The 24,824-nt window shown below is 51.9% G+C and overlaps 1 protein-coding gene across 1 annotated transcript in view; it reads right to left on the reverse strand.

Moving 5' to 3' along the window:
- The window catches only part of Per2 (period circadian regulator 2), a 33,780-nt gene that overhangs the window by 8,068 nt on the left and 888 nt on the right, over positions 1-24,824 (reverse strand). Inside the window, exons 3-17 of the mRNA XM_051154360.1 lie at positions 23,228-23,382; positions 20,043-20,164; positions 19,080-19,281; positions 15,283-15,334; positions 14,363-14,505; positions 12,915-12,993; positions 10,285-10,391; positions 9,642-9,795; positions 9,247-9,355; positions 8,283-8,408; positions 7,669-7,753; positions 5,737-5,899; positions 5,543-5,649; positions 3,814-3,978; positions 2,058-2,297 (exon numbers count right to left, since the gene is read on the reverse strand). Of these exons, the coding sequence (XP_051010317.1) occupies positions 2,058-2,297; positions 3,814-3,978; positions 5,543-5,649; positions 5,737-5,899; positions 7,669-7,753; positions 8,283-8,408; positions 9,247-9,355; positions 9,642-9,795; positions 10,285-10,391; positions 12,915-12,993; positions 14,363-14,505; positions 15,283-15,334; positions 19,080-19,281; positions 20,043-20,164; positions 23,228-23,382 (2,009 nt within the window). The remainder of the gene's footprint in view (positions 1-2,057; positions 2,298-3,813; positions 3,979-5,542; positions 5,650-5,736; positions 5,900-7,668; positions 7,754-8,282; positions 8,409-9,246; positions 9,356-9,641; positions 9,796-10,284; positions 10,392-12,914; positions 12,994-14,362; positions 14,506-15,282; positions 15,335-19,079; positions 19,282-20,042; positions 20,165-23,227; positions 23,383-24,824) is intronic.

The raw sequence follows: 24,824 nt of genomic DNA on the forward strand, positions 1-24,824 counted from the left end.
CAGACATTTTCTCCCTAGAAGTTGGTCCTCTAAGATAGGTGTTCACAGTGACAGAACAATAGCCCCTGGGGCTACCGCCGATGCTCTCTGTCATGAAGATGAGGGATGCAACCGTAACAGGAGGAGCTTTGCGTATCCCCACAGTCTTCCTTGTGAGGCAGTCTAAGAGCCTGTTTTCTTCCCATTTCAGGAGAATAGCAGGCCTAAGGCAACAGGTATGCAGAGGCCATCTGTGAGCATGTGCCGAGAGGGGTGGGCCCCACACCTTTATCACATGTTGAGACAAACAGCCCAGTTCAAACATGCTGCTCTGCACAGAAAGGCTTGCTGAAGATTTATTTATTTGTTATCCATACAATATTTTGTCTGCATGCATGTGTGCCTGCCCGCCAGAAGAGGGCATGAGATCTAATTATAGATGGTTCTGAGCTACCATGTGGTTGCTGGGAGTTGAGCTTAAGACCTCTGGAAGAACAAGCAGTGCTCTTAACCTCTGAGCATCTCTCTAGCCCCAGGAAAGGTTTTAAGACTCTGTCTCTTTCTCTATTTGCTGTTTTTCCTACTGGAACTTCTTCCCTTGGAGGGAAGAACAGAGGTTGGAGTGCACGGACTGTCAGGATCGCCCCAATGTTGGTGACCCATGTACCCTACAAGCTGCCGAGTCTAGGGGTGTGCGGGAACTGGAACTGTGTACACTTGGGTCTGCTCGGGGTTGAGATGGGTGCCCTCCTTTCATTTCCACTGAGGTTCCTGTACGTGGCAATACTTGGGGCGGGGGGTGAGGACAAAGAATGGAAAAAGCAACCCTGCCTGGCTCTGTCACTCAAAAGCAGAGCAGGGGCCCGGCGTGGTGGCGCATGCTTTTTTTTTTTTTTTTTGTTTTTCGAGACAGGTTTTCTCTGTGTAGCCTTGGCCATCCTGGACTCACTTTGTAGACCAGGCTGGCCTCAAACTCACAGCGATCCGCCTGCCTCTGCCTCCCGAGGCCCAGTGTTGTGGCGCACGCTTTTAATCCTAGCCCTCGGGAGGCAGAGGCAGGCGGATAGCTGTGAGATTGAGGCCAGTCTGGTCTACAAAGCGAGTCCCAGACAGCAAAGGCTACACAGAGAGACCTTGTCTCGAAAAACAAACAAAAAAAGCAGAGCAGGATGCTCGCAGAAGACCCCAGTTCAATCCCTGGCTTAATCCCTACTTTCAAAATAAGCAAGAAAGGCAGACGAAAAGATGTGACCTCTAAAAAGAGGCCACAGTTTACTCAGTTCCCTCCAGTGTGTCTGGGTGGTGTGTCTCCTGAGCTCAGTCTCTGTGGTCCTGGATCAGAGCTCCAGAGAAGACCTTGCTTCTCCGGTCAGTGCAGCCCCTGCCTCTGGCTTAGGAGCCAGGTGAGTGTATGGGTTGAGCCAGATCCCATCGTGAGTGTGTGGACAGGCTCCTGGAACAGAAAGCCCTCAAGAAACTAATGGATCTTATTTCATTCCGGAACATAACCACCTAGGGATTATGAGCCCAAAGAATAGTTTTGTGCTAACGAGTGTGGCTGAGGTTTGGGTCCACAAGGCACCCCCAGGCTGGGACGGTGAGTCTATTGGAATCCCAAGAGCAGACTGCTAACGGTTCTACCCCACTACGCTCATCATTTGAAAGTTGAACTTACTTTTTACCCCAGGGTCCCAACTCAGGGTATGGACAAAAGCCCCAAACATCTGCTTAAGCTATCCTGAAGCTCCAGCACCATTTACAGTTTGGTTCCCTCGGAAACATGAGGCTGTGTCCTCAAAAGTGTTCCCAGGCTGCAGGGCCAGCAGAGTGGCAGTGGTCACCCGACATGAATACCTCCTACCTGAGCACAGTTCAGTACAGAAGCAGCACTGTACGCAGGCCTCTGAAGTACAGTGTTGAGCCAGGCCTGCTGGTCCACACCTGTAATCCTAGCTCTACAGAGGCTAAGGCAAGGAGACTGCTGTGGATACAAGGACAGCATTACCCTGTCCTAAAAAAAAATAATAATAATAATAAAGTGTTTACAAAATGCATGCTCCATTCGGGTCAGCACTCACCTCGCTCGCTTGTCTGGGCTCGGGACCTCTCCTGGAGATAGTTCTGGCAGTGGGCCTGCAGGGCGCCGAGCCTGCTCACCTCCCTGAACCTCTGCAGGAAGCCCTGCTCCTCTCTCTGTGTATGTGCAGCCAGAACTTCCTTTGTGAGGCCCAGCTTTTGCAGAGGCCCCTTTTCTTGGCTGAGGCCACCGACTGCACCGTCCAGGGACTCAGGCCCACTGGCCACATCTTCTACTGTCTCTGCAACATAAAGCAGGCTCTGATCAGCATGTGCTTGTCAGTGCAAACCTACTGAACTGACAACTCACACCCAGTTGATTCATAATGCTCATAACAGGGGGCACCATTCCCCATGCTTGCTTCAGTGTCCAAGGAAGTCTCAGGCAAAGAGTAGCAGGCAGACACCTGAAGATCCACTGGGCCAGGTGTCAGGCCTATGAGCAACAGGAACCTGGGAGCTGTGGGCTTCCTCTCTGGGCCTGAAGACATTCCAAAGCTGCCCAAAGCTCTGGCATACAAGAGACAGAGCTAAAGAGCTACATTTTCCAGGGCTTAGGACCATGCATGGCAGCCATTATGATTATATGGTCCATGGAGCAGAGAGGTCAGAGCAAGCTGGCCAAATACTCGGGAGTTGAATTTCACAGGTACGTTGCTTCTCATCATTTTCTTCTTTCCAGTAAAAATCAAGCTTATAATTCACTGTGTGTATGTATGTGTGTGTGTGTGTGTGTGTGTATGCTCATGCATACATGCATGCATACAATCAAGTATATGTGTATGCATATATACACATGCAGGTGAGGAGGCCAGAGGTCCGTGTTGAGTGTCCTCCCATTGCTCACCACCTTATTTTTTTCTCCCATGGAACCTGGAACTCGCCATCTTAGTTAAATTGAGTGGCCAGTGAGCTCCAGGAACCCCCCTGTCTCTGCCCCCCTGGTGCTAGAATTATAGGTGGAGGCCACTGTGCCCTGGCTCTATGTGGGTACTAGGGATGGGACTCAGGTCCTCACACTTGCTCAACAAGGCACATTACCAACTGACCCAACTCCCCACCCCTAAGCTTTATTTCATTAAGAGAGCTCAGCCACAGTCAGTCTCCTTACAACGTGTTCTGGCTCTTTTCCCTATGTGGCTGCTAGCCTCACTTTCTGCTGAGGGGCAAGGCTGAGCAGACAAAAGTCCCCAAGCCAAGTTAAGGAAGTGGGGACTGCACCTTATGGACAGACACGAGGGCAGACAACTGCCACCAGGTGGCACCACAGCACAGTAAGGACTTGTACTTGGGCCCTAACTGGCCACATCCCACCTCTGAATTTCTGGGACTCTTCTGGTAAGTTTGAGTAAACAGAAAAGTTCAAAGTGGTATTTCTCATTTCTTTAGTCAAATTTTCTTGTGTATGTGTATGTGTGTGTGTGTGTGTGTGTGTGTATAGTGTGTGTGTGTGTGTGTGCGCGCGCGCGCGCACAATCAAGCCAAAAGGATGCCAGGTGCTCTGCTTTGTCACTGTCCATCTTATTCCTTTGAGAGACAAGGTCGTTCACTGGACTGGACACTAGGCTGGTGATCAGCAAACTCCAAGGACACTCTTGTCTCTACCCTTAAAAGTTCTGGAGTTACAGGCATGCTCTTGACCATGACCACATTTTATGTGGGTGCTGGGGATGTGAACCCTGGTCCTGATGCTTGTGCAGCAATTGTTCTTACCCACTGAACCACTTCCCCTAGGCCCCCCAAGGGCCTCTGGCGTACCTAACTCCGGCTGTGGCTTTTTGTCACCCACGTGGACGATGGTGCTGCTGTAGCTGCACTGGCTGGTGAGGGACACCACACTCTCGGCCTTGCCAGGCAACGTCAGGGAGCTCAAGTGAGCACTGACCTCTGTGTGGCTGGTCACCTTAGAGGGCCGGGTTGCCTCTTGATGTGAGAAAAACAGAAGCAAACACACATGTAGGATTAAAGCCACTGTCCAGCTTAGGAGCTGGAGACACAAGGGACCTATGGGGCCCATGCTGGCTACACCCCCACCCCACAGAAGCTTGATCCTGCAAGCTGGACAGCTTGTCCTCAGGAAAAAGGTGACGAGGAAATGGTGACTTCACACTCAGAGCCCAGGACCTCTGGGAATGAGGCATCTAAACCAATGGTTCTCAACCTGCGGGTGGGGTCACCTAAGACCATCGGAAAATACAGAGATTTACATTATGATTCTTAACAGTAGCAAAATTACAGCTATGAAGTAGCAATGAAAATCACTTTATGGCTTGGGGGGTCACCACAACATGAGGAACTGTGTTAAATGGTCACAGCATTGGGAAGGCTGAGGACCTCTGCTCTAGACAGCTGTGCATCATGCTGAGCCAGGGTCCTCTGCTGTGTAGCAGGGGCTTCCCCAATAAGCAGGCGTGGGGTGGGCAGGGGGTGTGGGGTGGGCAGGGGGGGTGGGGTAGGCAGGGGGGTGGGGTGGGGGGGTGGGGTAGGCAGGGGGTGGGGTGGGTAGGGGGGTGGGGTGGGTAGGGGGTATGGGGTGGACAGGGGGGTGGGGTCGGTAGGGGGGGGGGGGGGGGGGGGGTGGGGTAGGCAGGGGGGTGGGGTAGGGGGGGGGGGGGGGGGGGTGGGGTGGAGGTGGGTAGAGGGTATGGGGTGAGGGTAGGGGTAATCGGTGCTGGCCGCTCTATTCCATTCACGAGCGTCCATTCTCTTGTGCTTTACTACATGGGGCGCTCTCTTTCTTCTTTAACATTTGATTACTGCTGTGGGTGTGGACGTGTGTGCCGCAATGCACGTGGAGGACAGAAGGCAGCTTTATGGAGTCGGTCTTCTCCCTTCTAGGCATTGAACTCAGGCTGTCAGGCTTGCACAGCAACCACTTCTACACACTGAGCCATCTTGCCAGCCCTGTCTCTCATCTCTGTCTCTGTCTGTCTGTCTCTCTCTCTTTCTTTTTTTGATCCGAGGTTTTACTGTGCAGCTCAGGCTGACCTCCAGGTCAGCAACCTCCTCAGCCTGCCAAGTACTGAGATTACAGGCATGAGCCGTTGTAGCCAGTGGGATCCTTTCCAACCTGGTCATCATTTGCAGGGCTTAAGCAGCCTGAGCTTTCCCGTGGCCGCAGGGCACGCTAGTGTTCACAGGTAAGGGCTTCTCTAGACAGACTAGGACCTTTCTGCACCGGAACGACTGAGGCTAGCACTGCTGTAGGAGGGGATGGAGCTCAGCACTGCCCCCTGGCCACCTGCAGGCTTCCCAGGTCGGTTCTCAAAGCTTGGTTTAGTCTAGACATCCCCTTGGCCTGTGAAGAAGGGTATTTATTGACTTTCCAGATACTTTGGTCATTTAAAAACTTTGCTGGTGTACCTACAAAGCCGTGAAAAATTAATTCAGGCAGGAAGAAGGGACACGCAAGGGCTTACGATGACTTCTGACTCCACACTAGAGATTAAGGGGTCACAGGTTAGACAGCTGGGGACAAGGAGCATACCTCCCGCGTGCAGCCCAGGGCTGACTGTGGCCTTCCGAGATGGGATGTTGGCTGGGAACTCACACTTCCTTTTCAGGGTGGCAGCCTCGCTGCAGCTCTCCAGGTACCTGCACGAGGGTTGGAAGGCGTCATGTGGGGGAGGTGTGGATGACGAAGATGCCAATGGCAGGGAAGGTCAGACGCGCCCTGTATACCTGATGACACTGTCCAGGCAGCTGATCTGCTGGTAGGAGCAAGGAGGCTGGTTCTTATAGGCCAGCTCCTCTGGGAAGCTGGCCTTGGCTAAGCCGGCCCCAGAGCTGTCCCGTTCAACAGCGGTGACAGCTTTCACCTGAGATGAGAGGCTGCTTTGCATTTCTGGAAAAAGAACCAAACATTGTTTTTCATTTAATACCTTAGATCTGCCAAATAAAAGCAGTCCACATTTATAAAGCACTTTATTCTGCTCAAAGGCAGGGGTAAGGATTCACAATGTGCAGATAGGGGACCCCAGGGACAGTCTGTATCCGGAAGCCCTGTTGGTGGAACAGTTGAAGGGCTTCCGGGTGGGAAGTTAGAGGGCGTGACCTGTCACCCAGACAAGGCCTACTTCTCTCTGGGCTTAAGAACACACACCAGGGCCATTCCCAGGGACCAAGAGCTCAGTGGAAGAGGATGGGCCTTAATAACTTGAATTGTGGAGCCAATCAGAGCCCAGCTGTCTTCTCCTAAGCAAGACAGGCTAGACTGAAACCAGGGCTTGCACGTGTAGCCCAAGAACTCTACATGGGCCACCTCCGGAGCCCATCCACCGCTAGATATTTAGTTAGTTCGAGACGAAGTCTCACTACGTAGCCCTGACTAGAACTTGCTATGCAGACCAGGCTGGACTTGAACTCACGGAGATCTGCCTACTTCTGCCTCCCAAGTGCTAGGATTAAATGTGTGTGCCACCACATCTGGATTTTTTTTTAAAGATAGGGTCTCACTAAGTCACCCAGGGGGCAGGCTGGCCTTGAACCCTTGAACATGCAATCTTTCTGCTTTAGTATCTAGGGCAGAAAGGTCCCAAGACTCAAACCATCGAACACCCAAGGCCAATTTTCAAACATGGCTTATGGTGACACTGATCATATAGCAATGGCTGCCCAGGCACCAACCGGGCTGTGGGTTCTGTTTGTGCTCACCATGGGAACCATATGCTTGCTTCCTGAGGGATCTCAAGCAATGAGCTCTCTTCCTCACTGCTGTATCCTCAACACCCAGCACCTTACTGTCCATCGTAGGTGGCTCTAGTTTTGAGAACTGCAGGTGAGGCAGCTGTGCGCGCATGCGCGCATATAGACATGCAAGTAGATGTGCATGAAATACGGACATGCATGAAGTGTGAGCACATGCTCACACAGATACTCTGCAGAGTGAGGAGACAACACCCCCCCACACCCCCATCACCGCCCCACCCACGACCCTGTGGCCACAGCTCCCAGTGCACTCGGTAGGCAGGGTCTGGGAAAGGAAACACGGTCTCCATGTCCTAGTGGCTTCCTGGACAGTAGGAGCCGCACTTATTCCTTTGCTGACCAAGGACAAGGTAAAGGACACCCAGGAGACGACCTTCCTAGCCCCAGAACAGAGCAAGAAGCCAGGCACAGGCAAGCCAGGTCCTTTCCTCTGCGTCCTTAGACACAGCAAAGGAACGTGAGGTTTCTTTGCTGTTGTTTTGCTTTTTTTTTGTTTTTTTTTTTTTTTGTTGTTTTTTTGTTTGTTTTTTTTGAGACAGGGCTTCTCTGTAGCACTCACTGTCCTGGATTCTCTTTGTAGACCAGGCTGGCCTTGAACTCACAGAGATCTACCTGCCTCCACCCCCCTCAAGTACTGGAATTAAAAGTGTACACCACCATGCCCCACCTATTGCTGTGTTTTTGTTTTGTTTTGATACAGGGTCTTTCTGTGTAGCCCTGGCTGTCCCAGAACTCACTCTGTAGACCAGGCTGACCTCAAACTCACAGAGACCCACCTGCCTCTGCCTCCTGAGTTCTGGGATTAAAGGCATGCGCCACCACCGTCAGGCTTGTTTTTTTTTTAAACCCAGAATAACTGTAGATTTATTAAGGAAGAGTTGGGGCTCCAGAGGACATCATTTTTACCTGCAACCGATGTTTCTTTTTGTTCTTCAGACTCATGAGAAAAGTGACTTTTGGGTTGAATTTTGCCGCCATTCTTAAAGCTTCCCTTGATTAAAAAACAAAATTAACGAGCACGTTATTCATTCTAGGATACCTTCGTCTGTCCGTCCCCCGCAGTGAGGGCAGACAAGCCGAAGTCAGTCGAGCATCAGAGAGAATAACTTGGGGGGCTTCTGGGTAGAATCCCGGGCTTTGCACATGTGGGCAAGTACTCCCCACGGAGCTTGTTCACCACATTCCAACCCAGACTCAGAAATCCTGAAGGAGCCAGCCACAATCCTATGATCCCCAAGGGAAACAGAGTAAAGGAAATTGGTGCTTCCACACCACCCTCCAGTTAGGTTTTGTTTCCGCTCCTCTGCCCACCTATGTCATTTTCCTTTACGTTTTTAACTACAGTCTGGCTTCTTCATCTTGAAAGATGAAGCAAATCTCAGGTGACCCAAACCAGAACAGAAGGCAACTGGGCCGGTGGCCTCAGCCACTTCCTGGCTATTTCCGGATCATGCTTTTTAACTTGGGACCCGCATTGGTAAGCTCGCTTTCTCAGGGGTTAGGAACAGAGGGAGACGTACGGATCTCCTCCGGTGAGACTCCTCGTGACCGTTGCTGTCGCTGGATGACGTCTGACTCATAAGGTGTTCGTGGGACCCGTTGCTGCCCAGGCTCCCATAGCCACTGGAGCCGCTGTGGGGGACAGGCTGCGGAAGAGCAGACAGATCACTATGGACGTGCTGGAAAGGTGTAGAAGAGGTTACCCCAAGCGAAGCTCCAACAGTGCCTCAGCCTGCCTGCCCGAGGTCACACAGAAAGGGGTGGTGGGGACCTAAACCTCGAGTTGTCTGGCCTTCACCCACAGTGTCCTGATCTCTGGCATGCACCACCAAGGAGATCTCACTAAAAGGAACATGTTCAGGTGGTGGCAGTAGTGGCACATGCCTTGAATCCCAGCACTTGGGAGGCAGAGGCAGGTGGAACTCTATGAGTTCGTGGCCAGCACGGTCTACAGAGCAAGGTCCAGGACAGGCAATGCTACACAGAGAGACTTTGTCTTTATAAACCAAGGGAGAAAACAGAAAGAAAAAAAAAAAAAAGGCACATGCTCAGCCAGCTGATTATTACACAGCTCAGGTCTTTTTCAGTCTATTAAGGTTTTAAAAATATAAGACTGATGTAATTACAGTTACACTTTGTGTTCTCTGACCAAGCTGGGGACATACACTCAGTTGTGGGACTGACTATAGCTAATCTGATTTTACTGGAGTGTGATGTCACTGAGTCCTCAGTGCTAGTGGTGGTGTGTTGGGAGTGAGTCTCGCACCAATAGAAATCACAGCAGGACTCCATGTGTCACAGGCTGTGGGCTCTAGGCATTCTTCAGCTGCTCATCAATGTCATGGCTCAGATACGGATAACTGTAAGGCTAGGAGCACTTGAGGGTGTTTGGCAGTTTTCAGGCCAACCAGACTATGCGAATTTGGCCCACCTGGGCAAACCTGTGGGGACAGGCAGAGCAGAGCAGTGCTGATGGGCACCCACCTGCATCAGCAGCCGATGGATCTGCTCCGTGAGCTCCTGAACGCTAGGGTGCGGAGTCTTCTCCTCTGGGATTGGGGAGGCTGCAAACACGTCCTCATTCAAAGGGCCTCTGCATGATTTTAAGTTGTCTCATCAGAAGGGCCTGCCTGGCCCGGAGGTGGCACCCACACTGCCCATGGGGCTGGAATCTCCATTTCCACCCCACAGAGCCCCCCACCCCCCCCCCCCACCTGCCACACAGGCTTGAGCTCCTCCTATCTGGGCAGGTCATCCATACCCATCTGCAAGAGGCTCCCTCACAGGGAGATGGCCCCATCTCTGCCCCCTGCTGGTGGGAAGTGAGAGTAGGCCAGGATCCCCTCAAAAACCCAGAGTGGAACCCTGGGAGCACTCACACCCTGACTTTGTGCCTCCCAATGATGAAGGAGATCTTCCTACTCCAGGGGTTGATGAAGCTGGACCAGCTGGTGTCCAGTGTGATATACTCCCCGTTGCGGGTACGGAACCGAATGGGAGAATAGTCGAAAGGCTGCCCGCCGGCCTGTAGGACTAGAGGGTAAGAAGCAAGTCTCAGGGCTGGTGTGGGAGGTAGCAAACAGACACACACAGGCTGACCAAGGTCCCTTCCTCAAAGCCTCTGCTTTCAACTCCTGAGTCTGCTTCAAATCACACTGCAGGGGGAGGGAGGAAGGTCCAGGAGAGGCAGTTTCATTTCCTATATCAGGATGTGAATCTCTCAGTGTTACCCATGTCTGCAAGGGCTTGGCATGGAGGGGTCCTGTGCAATCTACCTCCAAGATTGGCCAGAACCTTCCTGCCCCACATATCAGCTGGTCTCCCCCTATTCATAGACACCAATACTATGAATGAGTAGCCAAAAACCATCTATGAGTTTTCTTCTCCCTAGGACCTAGGGTTGATGGCATTAGGTCTCAGCAAGGAAGTAGGGCATCTCCTAGGACTCAGCATTTCCAATGGGTCTAACCCCTTTGAGCACCAGCACACACGGGTCTCAGGGCTTTAAAGAAGAAGACCTACTCTTCTTGTGGATGGCGAGCATCAAGGGCCGGTCGCTGGGGTGGAGCTGCACAAGCACGGGTGTCTCGATCAGGTCCTGAGGTAGATAGCCCAAGAGGGGGACCGCCCTGCAAGGCAAGGGGCATGAGGCAGTCAGCGATGGAATATAAATGTCAGGCAGAGCTGACGGACTCGGAGGGAGGGCCAACTCAGGGAACCTCCTCATCCACAGACAGACACAGGCTCCAAATTCCCCCAAGTGGAAACATAGCAGAGGCGGTGAGTCTTTCAGCTTGTGAGAATTCCAGCACCCCTGTGGGTGTGATGGTAAAGAGGCTTCAGCTACAGCTGGGTGTCTGACTTCCTAAAAGAATACATCATGACGTATTGATCCAATTTTGATCAGTTTCTAGTATTGATCAGTTTGCTGTGAGCCTTTCTCTGTTTAACCAGTTTTGGCTGAAAGCTGTCTTTTCTAAGTCAGAAGGTCTTCCTTCTGTCACTCTGCCCCCTGTGTCAGGCCATTTCCTGTGGCTCCCCTAGGACTCCCCATGACTGGCTAGACCCTGTGCTCAGTGCCTGTCTGTGCTTCTGTAAAGCAGAGGTCCCTTGGTGTTGTGGGCTGGTCCTTAGTCACTGTAGGGGTGGGGCCAAAGCAGCTGTCTAGGTCTCCTTCTGCATCTAGCTTGGCTAGCTGCCTCCTCTTCCTTCCCTGGCACCCAGGCACCCAGCACATGTTTCCTCCAGCTCCCGCTCAGGTGGAAGCCCTTCTACACAAATCCTCAGACTAGAATTTTCTTCTCCAGGTCTGAGTTCATCCTCAGTGTCTGAGGCACACTCTCCGGCCTCCTGTTTCCTTTCAGACAGAGAGTACAGAATGTTCCTGGCATCCTCCCAATACAAGCCTGGTTGGAGGGACGGGGGAGGGGAGGAAGAATCCAGAAAGAGGAAGGAGTTGGGGAGGAGGAGGAGGAGGGGAAAAGAGAGAGAGAAAGAGGGAGGGAGGGAGGGAGGGAGGGAGGGGCGGAGGGAGGGAGGGAGGGAGGAACAAAGCTAAGGAGGAAGGGCTCTATGGCTGACCCTGACTGCAGGGTTCCATGACAAGGCCCTGCAGGTTCCACTCACTAGGTACAACTCTGCAGACTGCCTCCCACAGGCACTGGCCTGCCCAGGTGGCTCACAGCTGGAGAAAAACATCTAGCAATCTGCACACAGTCATTAGACCTATGCGGCAATGGCAGCCTCTCAGATGGCTGTGTACTCTCAGCCCCAGGATCTGCATCTGATACTTTCTTCCTGGTACCTGGGCCACAGGTGATCTGAAGGACACATCCAAGACCTAGGCCAGGGGCAGGTCTGGCCACAGAGCAGTGCCACATGACTCAGAAGAGGAGACCTTGTGTGCCTGGGCAGGCAGACAGAGCAGGACAAATAGATCCCTCAGAATCTAGGGAGTGACTTGGTCGTTTCTCTGTCCACCTCCTATGGTATTTTCTGAGGACACACTTCTCTGAACCACTCCTAATAGCCATTTGGTTTCCATCTCTGCCTGTCAAAGAGATGGGACAAGGCACACAGTGGACTGCACCCTACTCAGAACCATGCACTTCTGAATCGAGTCAGAACCACTCACACCAGCCCTAGAACCCTCCATGGCAGACTCAGGGAGGCAAGTTGGGGGAGCTCTCTGAGAAAAGATATAGGGGGACCCCAGAAGACAGGTCCTGCCAATGGCATCTCCTCCTGACATTAGCCCTCGGCACCCCATCCCTGATCATCTACTAGGCAGAGTTTAAACAGGGTGACAACAGCAGGCTCAACTGAAATAATTTCCAGTTTTTCTTTTTTTTTTTTTTTTTTAAAGAAGATCTTGAACTCCCTGTGTTCCTGTGTCAGCTTCCTCAACGCCTAGGAAACAAGGGTGTGCTACCACAACTGGATCTCATGAAATTGCTAGTGTAATTTCAAATTCTGTCATTGCCTGTACAGTCACATGTCCTGTAATAGTGAGACACAGTCTGAAAAATGCACCATTAAGCAATTCTGTTGTACAAGCAGTGCCGGGCAAGCAAAGGTGAACTTGCACAGCACAGGTCAGTCACCAGGCATGGCGGCTAATGCAATGAAGGAACATAAGGCACAGAAGTGTGAGGCTGCTGCCAGGCACCACACACCCTCTCTTATGAAACACAGGGGAGTGCCTGCTAACGTGATGCACTGTAAATACATAAACCAGAAACACGAGCACTGTACTGTGCACGGCTGTAGCTACTACAGTACTGTAGGATGGCACTGTGATAACCTTGTCACTAGATGATGGGGTCACAACAGTGTGTGTGGTCTGACTAAAACATCCTTGTGTCGTCGAACAGTCTAGTCACACATTTTTGTTGATTTACCATGTAGGTAAAAATGATGTGCAACCTTGTCTTCAGCAGTGATGTTAAAGGCAACGGTTTTTTGTTTGTTTGTTTGTTTGTTTGTTTCATTTTCTGTGTGTTCTTTTTGGTTGTCATTTTCATCTTTTTGGTTGTTACCAAGACAACGAGAAAACACTGAGTGTCTATCCTAGGGACTGATGACAAGAGGAACACAGTACTGACTCCCAGACAAATGGCACCAGGAGGTGTGAACAGTGGGACATTACTCACCTTTCATCCACATCCTGGAACAAGCAGTTTGGTGTATGGGTTGTTGTGAAAATTCTCTTCTCGGGAGGAATTCTAGGGGCTGAAAGAACAGAATTTCCACTTCTAAGAAAACATAGCTCTGTAGTGACTAGGGAGAAGCCCAAGGATTGAGAGTGATGGGCGGCCGATGAGAAAGCTGACTGAACAACAGAGCCACCATGCTGAAAAGCAGGGCAGGCCCCACCCAGATGGCCACTAGTAACCTCTTCGACCTCTCTGGGGAGCCAATGGGAGCTGCCATGCTAGCTGAGACACGTGGACCCAGGGCAGAAGACCACATCCATGGTTTATAGGATGACACTACAGTACCCCGAATGAGTAATTTTTATAAGAACGAGTTACGTTTGGACTTAGGGTTTGCTAACGGCATTGTCCCAGAGAATTTGAAATTTGTTTCCAGGGTGGCCAGAGACAATACATTCCACACACAGGAAGTCATACATCCAGTGTTCTCACCAACTATCACATTCTAAAATCTTTGGTTCTTGGAGGACTCTCATATTCTGGGGTAACAACTTGTTCCTCCTTGCTACATTTGTAATGAGTATTTGGAAGAGAATGTTCTGGACGCAGAGATATATCACTGCCTTGCAGAAAAAGCATGTTAGAACACACTGCTATCACATTCAGGAAGAGCTTTGTTACAAAACAAGACAAAACACTAACTCATGGCTAATCAAAAGATTGCAATTCTAGGAAAAAGAGTCTAAATGCTCCTGGGGTGGGATGAGGCCGCAATTGGGGGACAGAAGTCCTGTGACCCCTGAGTTGAAACACAGAAAACAAATAGCTCCTGCCCAGGCACTGGAGGAGCCACGGAGGCCATGGTGTGAGAAAACTCATTTAAGAGGGATCCCAAGAAGGCAGTCAAGATGGTCCAGCTTCCCTTGGGTTCCATGGGGAAAACTCGATCGTCAGGAGAGAGGGGGGCCAGAGGAGCCCTTAGTGGTGGGGCAGGATGGCTGAGCTGCAGGAGAAGCCAGGCAGAGGGAAGGGCACCGGAGGACGGGAGTGCAGATGGAAGGCAGGATGGACCAAGGCAGAAACAAGGATGGCATAGCACTGGAGGCCGAGGGAGTAAGCGGGGTTCTGGGGATACTGAGCTGTCATAAGGCAAAAGCAAGGGTGAGAAACCAAGATGGGAGGAACACGGGCCTCAGACCTGCCAGAGCTGGTGTCACTTTATGGCTCAAAGGCAGCACAGCTGGGGGAGGGGAGATGTACACAGCTGCCTTCAGCTGCTGTGGAGAGAGCCAGATAGCAAAGCGACTTATACTGAATTTGGAGTCTGGAGACTGACAGGGCTGGGGAGGAGCCAAGGCGAACGAGCAACTAGGTACTTCTTAGATACTATGTGTAGCGAGAAGGACACGCTAAGGTGAGTGCTCCCTGGCCAGGCATGGCTGTACCTTCATAGCCCGAGTGTACCCTCTCTGCCAGCAGCAGGCAGCAGAGCTGGCTCTCGGTCCCCTGCTGCTCTTGCACCTTGACCAGATAGGGCGTCATGCGGAAGGGCTGGTAGCGGAGCTCATTCTCGTGGTGTTTCCCAACGCTGTGAAGAGAGGAGGACGGAGGGAGTGAGGGTTAAGGTTCTGAGTCACGACAAAGAAAAGCCATGGCCTGCTAGCTAGCCCCGGCCTGGCTGTCCGTTAGGGCTAAGCAATTTTTCCCTTTGCTGTACCAGATGCCAAGGATGCTCAGGCAGACTGCCACAGCAAAGCCTCTAGTGGGAACCTAGGCCATGCAGGAGACAGCATACATCTGTGCCCACTGGAGAAGCTGGCCAGGGCTCACCCACAGGCTCTCTCCGTTAGACCCACATGGAGGGGTCAGTGGTCAGAGGGGGCCTTCCTGCCTTGCTCTCGAGCAATCTGCAGCTACAGGAGAGCAAAACAACTAAGAAAGGGAAGTTGATTCCTCAGCGTGATTCTGGGCCCAGCTCTCCGCAGGGTCACAGCTGACACTATTCTTGATGTCCTGGTCACCAAGAGCCTGCAAGGAACACTGTGACTCTAACCAAAGAAATGCAGGTGCACATTCAGAGCTACAGGCACTGCCAGGGCCATGGGCCTAGAGAACGTCTTTCCTGGGCAACAGAGGGTCAGGGTGGGGACTCTGTCCTTTTTTAGGGGAAGAGCAGGTTGACTCATACCCTCCTTTGCATGTAGCATGTAACTTGTTCAAGTGGGTTTTCACATAGGCTCTACAGAAGCTGTGTCTGGTCTCACTCGTGCGTGTGCGTGCAAGCACATGCACCCCCAATTCTCCCACAGGTACTGGTGGTGGCCCGTCTATGTTGTTTTCTAGGTTAGAAAGACACTGGACTTACCTGACACGGCAGAAAAAAGACTTCTCCTCCATGCACTCTTGAGTGAAAGAATCTACAAAAAGAACCCAGAGTCATTCAGCTGAGTCGGCGAGCACAGAGGCAAACTGAGGCGTACACTGTGAGCTGGCCCAAATGCAAAGTGAGTCCTCCACCGAGCTTTTATAGCTGATGATAGCATTCCAAATTGTGCTGTACACCAAACTGCACTGCACTGCAAGTTTACAGCTGTGGTTTTCAAGAAACGCTTGGGGTTTTTGTTTTCTTTTTCTTTTTGAGATACGGTTTTACTAAGCAGCCATGGCTGGCCTGACACTTGTGGAGCTCCCTCAGTCTTTCAAGTACTGGCGAGAGCTAACAATGGCGGTTACTTTCTAAATGGCGCCTGGTGGTGCTACCAACACCCTGGTGACTCAACTCCAGAAGCCATGCTAGCATGTGCACTTGCAGAGAGACTGCTAAGCATTCACGCTGCCATTTCTGAAATACTTGTAATAGAAGTGCCTCAGGCATTTGAAAATAGCAACACTTTGTAAAATATCAACTTACTTTAAAATTTACAATGTCTTGGGAAATGTGAGCTCACTGGGCCTCAAGACAGGGAAAGGGAGCAGGCATCTCTATAACAGTTTGAAAGTTAAAAAGACCTTAGACTTTATCTTGCATATAGTAGTTCTTCCATTCAAAAGAAATGAAGAAACACAGGAAAATGTGTTTTACTAGTTGCAGAAAATGGTACAGAATTACCAGCCTGCAAATGGAAAGGCCCCTTCCTGTGAAGCCACCAGGCTCTCTTTTCTATTTTGAATGGACTTTGGCTGTCCTCTTTCTGGAGAGGCAGCCCAGACTGCTCAGCCTTCCATCCACACACCAAGCCATTTCCTTCCCACTATCCTGAACCATGTTCCCATAACTCACACTGTAAACTTTTAACAGTCTGCCCAGTTTCTGTTTTTTCAGGGGAAAGCAGACAACCTCCTTCAGAGAAAACCCTCAAGCAACATGGCGCATCTGCCCCAGGCTGCCACTGAAGGGGTACAGTTGTTGAGTTGGTGAAGACAGAAAGGCAGTGACTATCTGCGATGCTGACAGAGTAAAGTAGGGAGGAGGGGAGCTGCCAATGGGAGAGGGCGTCAAGTTGGTCACAGCCACTGATTCGGGGTGGTGCTGGCAAGGGTTGAGAACTCACTGGGTAAGCAGAGACCAATGGCCTGCTGGCCATGGACAAGACAGCAGATGGTCTCCAGTGCCAGGCCCAGAGCCATCCTGGCTCTGACCTTGCACCTCTGGCTCCTCAGAAGCTGTAGTCTTTAGTCCAGCCTCGGCCTCTGAGCATCTAGAGCCCATGAGGGGGATGTGATCCCTAGCCATTGGTGGGCAGACACTACTCTGTTGCTGGATCCCCTTGTCTGGGACCATGAAGGCTAGCTCCCACTCAGCACTCCACCAGCTGCAGCACTGGGACCCTGGAAACACAGCAGCTCTTTGAGGGTCAGTCTTCAGAGGAAACCGGCAAAACAATGAAGCCCACAAGAGGCTGTAGCCAGAAGGTGGGAGAAAGTGGCTGCCAGCGTGGTGGTATGTGATGGCCAGTAACGCAGTCCTAAGAGCCCAGCTGCCAATCAGTTACCCCCGAAAGACCTGCCATCCAACGTTCCACAGGTGACCAAAGTTCGGCCTGAGTTTAAGAAGAGCAGTCCACACCTTGGCCACAGGTGGCCCATCTCGCTTGCCATAGCTCACACTCTCCTCACAACGCAAACTATAATCAACTCTATCCCATAGTCTCCAATGCCAACCGGAAGATCCAAAGTCCAGCTGTGAACCCGAATCACCATCTGTTTCAAGGTGACAGGGTGTGGGCTAGGCATGCTGCTCCAGAAAAAGACCGGCCAGAAAAAAATGGTGACAGGCCTCAAGCGAGGCTGAGCCCAGGGCCAGCAGACCTTGTCGTAAAGCTGGAGGACCATCGTGTTACCCCAGGGACCACCTCCTGTTCACTTGGTGAGGGTGGGTGAGAATGGGTCCCCAAAGCAGCAAGCAGCCCCAGCGCATGGCTTGCTGGGCTCAGTGCAGCTTTGGCTATTAGTATTGCTGTGGTTTTCTGAGTTGTGTGGCTTGCCTCTGGCAGCTGTGCTGCTGTAGCTTCCCAGGGTGGCAGCCCCCGACAGCGCTGCCTGACACAGTCTCTGGGGCAGCTTCCCCTGTGGCAGAGGAAGCCGCGTCTCACCTTCCTGCCTGCAGAATCAGTCTCCCGAGGACACTGCCAAAGCTTATGGCCTGCACCTGCTGGAGAGGGCGAGGGCTGTTCTTACAGCCCTGAGTCCACGGCCAGAGCTGGTGAGAGCTATGTGTGGCTGCAAGGAGCAGAGACATTCTTGAAGATGTGACATGACTTCATGTCTTTCCCTGTGACGAGAAGGTCTTCGCTGCTGTCTGTCTCCTACCCATGGAATCCTTTAGCAATTTGGCTGACTGCATGCCTGCATCTCTTTCTACTCTGGATATGGCCAGACTGCGGTGCTCCCTCAAAACAGCTACTCCCTTGACACTTCCATCAGCACACTGATCACAACCACTTATACAAATGAGAGAAGACTCAAGCTTTCCCGGGTCCTTCTGCCTTCCTCTGTGCCCACACCGGAACTGCCCTCAACACTCAGGCCTTTTCTGGTTTTCATTTTTAAACAGTTCAGCTGTTCCTCACTCCTCAGTTCCAAATCTGTCTCTGCCTTTTCAGGTACCTCTGCAGTGACACCCAGTTCTTAACACCAGAATCGTTTTAGTCCGTTTTCTGTTGTTATGACAAGCTGACACAGAATGACTTAGGAGGAAGATGGGCTAATTTAGCCCAGGGTTTTGGGGGCCAGAATGTGCAACAGCACAGTGACAGGATCCACGAGCTGCTGAAGAGGGTCGTATGCTGTTTCAAATCGTAACAGGGAACAGTGTGAAGTGCAGAAGGGACGGCCTTGTTTTACAGTGACCCATCCCCTCAGCATTAGCTGAGTCTCAACAATGGACTCTGTCCCAGGAGAGAGGCATTAGTCTCTCTCCATGATCTCATCACCTCAGGACTGCGAAGTCAGCAAATTCCAACATGAGTTTTGGAGAGGGCAAACCAAACTCAAACTACAGCGGACTGACCGGGGGTGCAGGGAGACTGGACGAGCACAAGAATGCCGGAACTGGCTCCACAGAAAGAAGGCACAGAGTGGCCTGGCTGCAGACAAGAAGGGTTGGGCAAGGGCAAGAAGCCTGGACATAGGTGGACCACAAAGTCAGCGTGCATACTTCCTAGTGAGCAGGAGGAGAGCCGTGCAAGCCCAGAGAGCTTTATACACTGCACTTATGAACCTGCCTCTGGCCAAGGTGAAGATCCCGGGGAAGTGACCCTGACAAATGTCACGCCTGACCATTATGGTGGCTGAAGCCATGAAGGGACTGACTACTGCCTGCAGGAAGATGGCATTCCACCTCACATTCCTCCGCCTTGCAGGATGTACCCCATCTCTCCACACTGCAGTTATGCCAAGAGTCCTGCTCTCAATGACTTCACTTCTAAAATACCTAATTTCGAAGTCTCTCTGAAGTTTACAAAGCGGGCTATTTATTCTAGAGACAAACAACTGCTTGTCTCTTGCCCTGGACAGATCAGTGGCTGGAAGCCCACCAGGAGGGTTCCGTAGGTCATTGTGACATAGCCGAGATGGGGAGTCAGCCCCCAACCTCTCCCCTTGCCACCAGCCTTCTCTACACTTCTACTTAGAGGGGACAAGGCGCTGCAGCCAAGACCTCACCTAGTCCACTGCACACACTCCAGGGTGGAAGCTTGTACGGGGTGGTGTAGCTGTGGAACACGCTGACGTCGTGAGGAGCCAGGAACTCCACAAACTTGGCGTCTCTGAAGGCATCCTTCTTACAGTGAAAAATGGAGGCAACTTGGTTTGAGATGTACAGGGTCTTCCCAGAAACCAGGGACACAGCCACAGCAAACATATCCTGAGAACAGAGAACATCATCAGCTGATCATAGTCACTATGGACTGACCAGCCATAGGTTAATAGGAGCACCCCAACATGAGGGCCAGGGGGCATCAGGGCCTTCCCAGTCCTGGCCAACCTGACTTTCCTGTTCAAATGTAGATCTCCAACACAACACACACTAGGAAAAGCACACTAGGCCAGCCTTCCCCAGCTCCTATCCTCCCCTGGCATGGCCAAGCTGGTCTCTTTCAGGTTCTGGGGCTGGCCTGCAGAGCTGCCTGCCATTCTGAGCATAGGCCAGCCCCTTTAGAGGGAGTTGGTAGGCAGAAAGAGGTAGAAAGGCTCAAGGCACTAGGCTGAGGCAAGGTCAGCACTATTGCAGTGCATGCTGGATCCTCACAGTTCTACCAGGAGAACTAGGAGGTAGGTTTTCTCCGCTCCCAGGCCCATACATGACATTTAGAAATACGGACTTTGGACTCAGGCCTCACTACCACGAAGCCCAGGCAAATGGATGGTGACCAAGTCTGTCTCTTTATCCCGAGGCCACAAAAAACTAGAGCCTCAAGCTCCATCACAGCCTGATTTCTCTGGTACTGGGAGCTGAGTCAGGGTCGGCCGGAAATGAAGACAGTCTCCCAAGTCCAGAATGTGACTTAGCTCCAGAATCACCAACATCATGGTTTTGTTTTATTTTATTAAGAGCTCTACTTTCTGACAGTGGGGCAGCAAGCTGCCCAAACCAAGGGAGACCCCGTGCCCCATCAGAAAACTCACAGCGTTCTTTACGATGTACTCAGAGGTAATGCCCTCAACCTGCTCCATGGTGTAGGAGGGCACGTCCACACTGCAGGGCAGGCTCTCACTGGACATCAGCAGCTGGTAGTATTCCTCGTTAGCTATAAGAGAAACGACACTCCCGTTCAGCAGATGACACCAACATGGGAGCACACTGTCACTGGCCCCTGGGGGTGGGGTCCATCTTTCTCAGATGGACAAGTGCAATGGGACAACATTTCTTTTGGATCCAGGAATGCACAGACACAAGTGGGCAGCACCTATGAGCACTCTGGAGACTCTCTGATGTGCGAGGCCTTTGTTGTGAGCTTTAAAACGCACAACTACATTCCTTTAAGTCATAAGGGTGCACAGGGCCCTGAAGTGTGATGCAACCACAGCGGTCTCGCGTAGGACCACAGGGGCAGCCCCTGTACCTGAGCCTTGGGTGGTCCCTTCAAAAAACTTCCCCTCGGGCAGAACTGACTGCTTGAAAGAGGAACAGGCACCAGAAGCCACACAGGAAAGAAAGTGCTGTGAACAGCATCTGCGAATGTGGCCACTGATCTGAGTTCTCATCTGGTGGGATACCCAGGAAACCAAGCCACAGCAGCTTGCACTGCGCACGGAAGCAAAGCAGCCCACTCCTGCCTTAGGAGCTCCACATGCCCTCAGGTAGCTGTAACATGGGGTGGCTGTGTCCTGGAGTTTGACCCTGGGATCCAGCCAAGCCTGTGTGTCCCCTGCAGTGTGGTGGTGAGGTCTTTGGACCCGTGACTGGGCCTTATCTGATGACTTCTCCACCTTCACAGGCTGGGAGGTTTCTGCACATGCGCTCTGCTGGAACGCTTAGGAAAGTTCTTGACTTGGCAGAACTCCCAAGTTCTGAAGTTACTTCGGAGGCCAAGCGTGAAGCATGTAAATCCACAGTCCCTGGAGAGTCAGCTGCGCTTTCTGGAAAGCAGGGTCTTCCTTAGGCACAGGCTCCAGGGTCAAGGCCTCCACTGCGGAGTCTGGCCTGACAGCACTAGGCATCCAAACACATTCAGCCTACGCAGCACTGGCTAGCAGACAGCACTGTTAAGGCCACATCAATCTTCCAAAGAGGACAGCAGCTTAGGGAGGAGCCACAGGGGTTCCAGACTGAACAGAGCACCCAAACATGTAGAGAGGCCAGCACTCAGCCGAGTAATACTGCTACCTCTGGCTCCAAGGACCCAAGATCAATACGAGCAACCTGCAGACTACTGACAAAAAGCTGTCCAGATACATACAAATATAAGTCCATCTGAAGTACAAATTCAGACCTACACTATGGGACACAAGCCATGTTTGGTGACTTCAAGGCAGCTAGGAACACTAACAGCAAAGCCCACACTGTCTAGATCACAACCGTTTTGGCTTTGTCTATTTTGATGTGTGTATGTGACGTGCAGTACTCAGACCTCAGAACATGTGTCTGACTACTGTCAAAGGTGCAGTCATGACGTGGGGTGGTGTTCACCCGGGTGCCACACTTGGGTGAAGTGGTGGAGGGGGTGTGTGGTTTTCATACCACCTGCCCATGGCACCTGCCTTCCATGCCTCAGTGGGATGCTAGCCTCTACCTGTTTGTTGCAAATCCATGCACACAGCTAGGGGCATCCCCCACCATCAGTGGCTGGAAAGAGTAGGGATGAAACCCTTAGCCCTCTGAGGTGTGAAGGTGTTTTCTCCACAGTAAGGCACCCTCAAAGCTCACATCCCTGTGCCCGGAACTGACTGAACACTTCCAGGCCTTTCTGCCAATGCCTGCAGCTAGACCATCCTGGAATGACCTACCCTGGGGACTGAGGCCTGGACTTTGGGGATGGGCCACCTGCTTTCTGCTTGGGTACAAGGTTCCCTGCTTGTCTGAGGGTCAAGGGCAATGGCACCTGCCCAGGAGATGAGGGAAGCTGATCTGTGCAGATCCTGGGCAGGAGCAACTGAGGGAGGGCTGAGTCTGCTGGGGCTGCCAGACACCCACTGGCCCGACCTCTTAGACAGGAAAGCACCATAGCTCTCTTTCCGAGATCTTATTTAGAAGCCTCAGTCTTCTACCTCATGGACAGGTAAAATGCTCTGCCATATTCTCTCTTCTTAAACTCCAAACACAGTCGGCATCAGGCATTTTGAATGCCCCAAGAACACGAACCCTTGGTGCGCAGAGTTGCCCCTGACTGTGTATGCACAATGGTAAGGGCTGACCTGTGACAGAACTTGAGTGATTGACAGTTGCTATGCCCTGTCTCCTTCCCTCTTGGTTGAAATAACCACCAGGGCAGAAAATGTTTTGTTGGTAAATATTTTTAAATAAACAGGGGATGAATCGCCTGAGTGAAGTTCATGAATTAAGAAGTGCCCGGGGGAGGAGGCTGGAGAGATGGCGCAGGGGTTAAGGGGACCAGGGTTCAGCCGGGTGGTGGTGGCGAACGCCTTTAATCCCAGCACTCAGGAGGCAAAGGCGGGTGGATCTCTGTGAGTTTGAGTCCAGCCTGGTCTACAAAATGAGTCCAGGACAGCCAAGGCTACACATAGAAACTCTGTCTTGAAAAAAGGACCAGGGTTCAATTCCCATCACCCATATGATGGCTCATAACTGGTTGTTAGCTCCAGTTCCAGAAGAATTTGGCGCCCTCTTCTGGCATCTGATGGCACTGCAAACATTTGGTGCATATACATATATTCAAGTACACACAATTAACATACATACATACATACATACATACTGTGCCTGGGTTTTTCCTTAGTTGGTAGAGTGCTTGCCTCGCATGCACGAAGCCTTAAGTTAAATTCCCACAACACCATATAAAACCAGATATGGTGGTGCACACCTGAAATCCTTCTGCCATTTCAGGGATGAATCTTAGGGGAGACTATTAAAACTGTAGTTTGGGACATTAAAAACATGTTTCTGGGACTGGCAAGATGGCAAGGGCTCTTGCTGCACAAGTTTGGAGACCGAGTTTAATCTCTGGAACCTACATAAGATGGAAGAAGGTAACCCACTCCACAAGGTTGTCCTCTGACTTTCACACACATGCACACCACCCACCATGTCTGTCTGTCTGTCTTTCTCTCTTTCTCTCTCTTACACACACACATGCGCATGCAAAAAACCCAATGGTTTTGGGGGTTTGAACAGACTTATGAGGTGCACATACCCTTCACCTGCTTCACGCTCCGCAAGGCATACTTCAAGGTCGCCAGCGTGCTGGCCTTCCCCTTGGCCTTCTTGTCCGCAGGGAGGTGGACCTTCAGCTCCCTCAGTGTCCTTATCAGTTCTTTGTGTGCGTCAGCTTTAGCAGACTGCTCGCTACTGTGGAATTAAAAAAAAAAAAAAAAAAAAAAGAGGCAATCAAATGTGAGCCTATTGAAAATGGCTAGGGCAGGGACCAGGCTCTCTGGCTACCCTCACACAGGCCAGCAGCACCTTCTCAGTTGTGGTCACTAAAGGTCTATAAACACGGTCAAATGCTTCTCTCCAGGAGACCACAAGCTGATAAGAATCCTGCTCTCACCCACACAGAGAAGTCCTTCCAACGAGACCCTTCTTCTGGGGTCAGGCTGGACCTCATTTAGGAAGGCTGTTGGTCAACCCACGGCATAGTGATGTAGGCTTTGCCACTGGGCTACCTCCTTCCTTACCCCTTGCAGAGGGACAAGGACAGTATGAAGGACAACAAAACAGCCCTCCCGGAGACATGAGCATGGGTCATGAGGACAGAAGAGGGGAGAGGAGACTTTTAGGGAGGAGAAGCTAGTAAGCAGAGGAAGACAGGTATGACGGCAAGGGACTGCTGATACCAGTGGCTTGTGCCAAGGAGAAGGTACCTAATGAGTGGTGCTAGGTCAGGTCCCTGAGACTTCAACGTCCCAGTCCCACATGCCTGGGAGAGTGGACTCTGCCCGGAAGGCGATAAGGAAACGTCTGTGGACACACAGATAATTTGTTGCAAAAGAGTGAGGAAGTTCCTGTTGAAGACACAGGACTGAGGCGAGGCTGCTGGGAGGAAACCAGGTACCCAAGAGCCATCAGAGCTCAGAGGAGCACAGGACAAGTGGCTGAGCAAAAGGCAGATGCCACCAGTCACACTAATAGGCTGCTCAGACCAACAGAGTTATCAGAGCTTAAAAGAGCCACATTACTTCCAAAGCTAGCCCCAGAGTTAGTCCCACAACTTGTTGAAAGAGCATGAGGTGGGAGCTGTGCTGGGTCCTACCTCTCTGGGAAAGCGGGAGGTGGGAGCTGTGCTGGGTCCTACCTCCCTGAGAGAGCAGGAGGTGGGAGCTGTGCTGGGTCTTACCTCCCTGAGAGAGCAGGAGGTGGGAGCTGTGCTGAGTCCTACCTCCCTGAGAGAGCAGGAGGTGGGAGCTGTGCTGAGTCCTACCTCCCTGAGAGAGCATGAGGTGGGAGCTGTGCTGGGTCCTACCTCCCTGAGAGAGCATGAGGTGGGAGCTGTGCTGGGTCTTACCTCCCTGAGAGAGCAGGAGGTGGGAGCTGTGCTGGGTCTTACCTCCCTGAGAGAGCAGGAGGTGGGAGCTGTGCTGGGTCCTACCTCCCTGAGAGAGCATGAGGTGGGAGCTGTGCTGGGTCCTACCTCTCTGGGAGAGCGGGAGGTGGGAGCTGTGCTGGGTCCTACCTCTCTGGGAGAGCGGGAGGTGGGAGCTGTGCTGGGTCCTACCTCCCTGAGAGAGCAGGAGGTGGGAGCTGTGCTGGGTCCTACCTCCCTGAGAGAGCAGGAGGTGGGAGCTGTGCTG

Source organism: Acomys russatus, chromosome 12 (genome assembly GCF_903995435.1).
Source record: "Acomys russatus chromosome 12, mAcoRus1.1, whole genome shotgun sequence".
Classification (NCBI taxonomy): domain Eukaryota; kingdom Metazoa; phylum Chordata; class Mammalia; order Rodentia; family Muridae; genus Acomys; species Acomys russatus.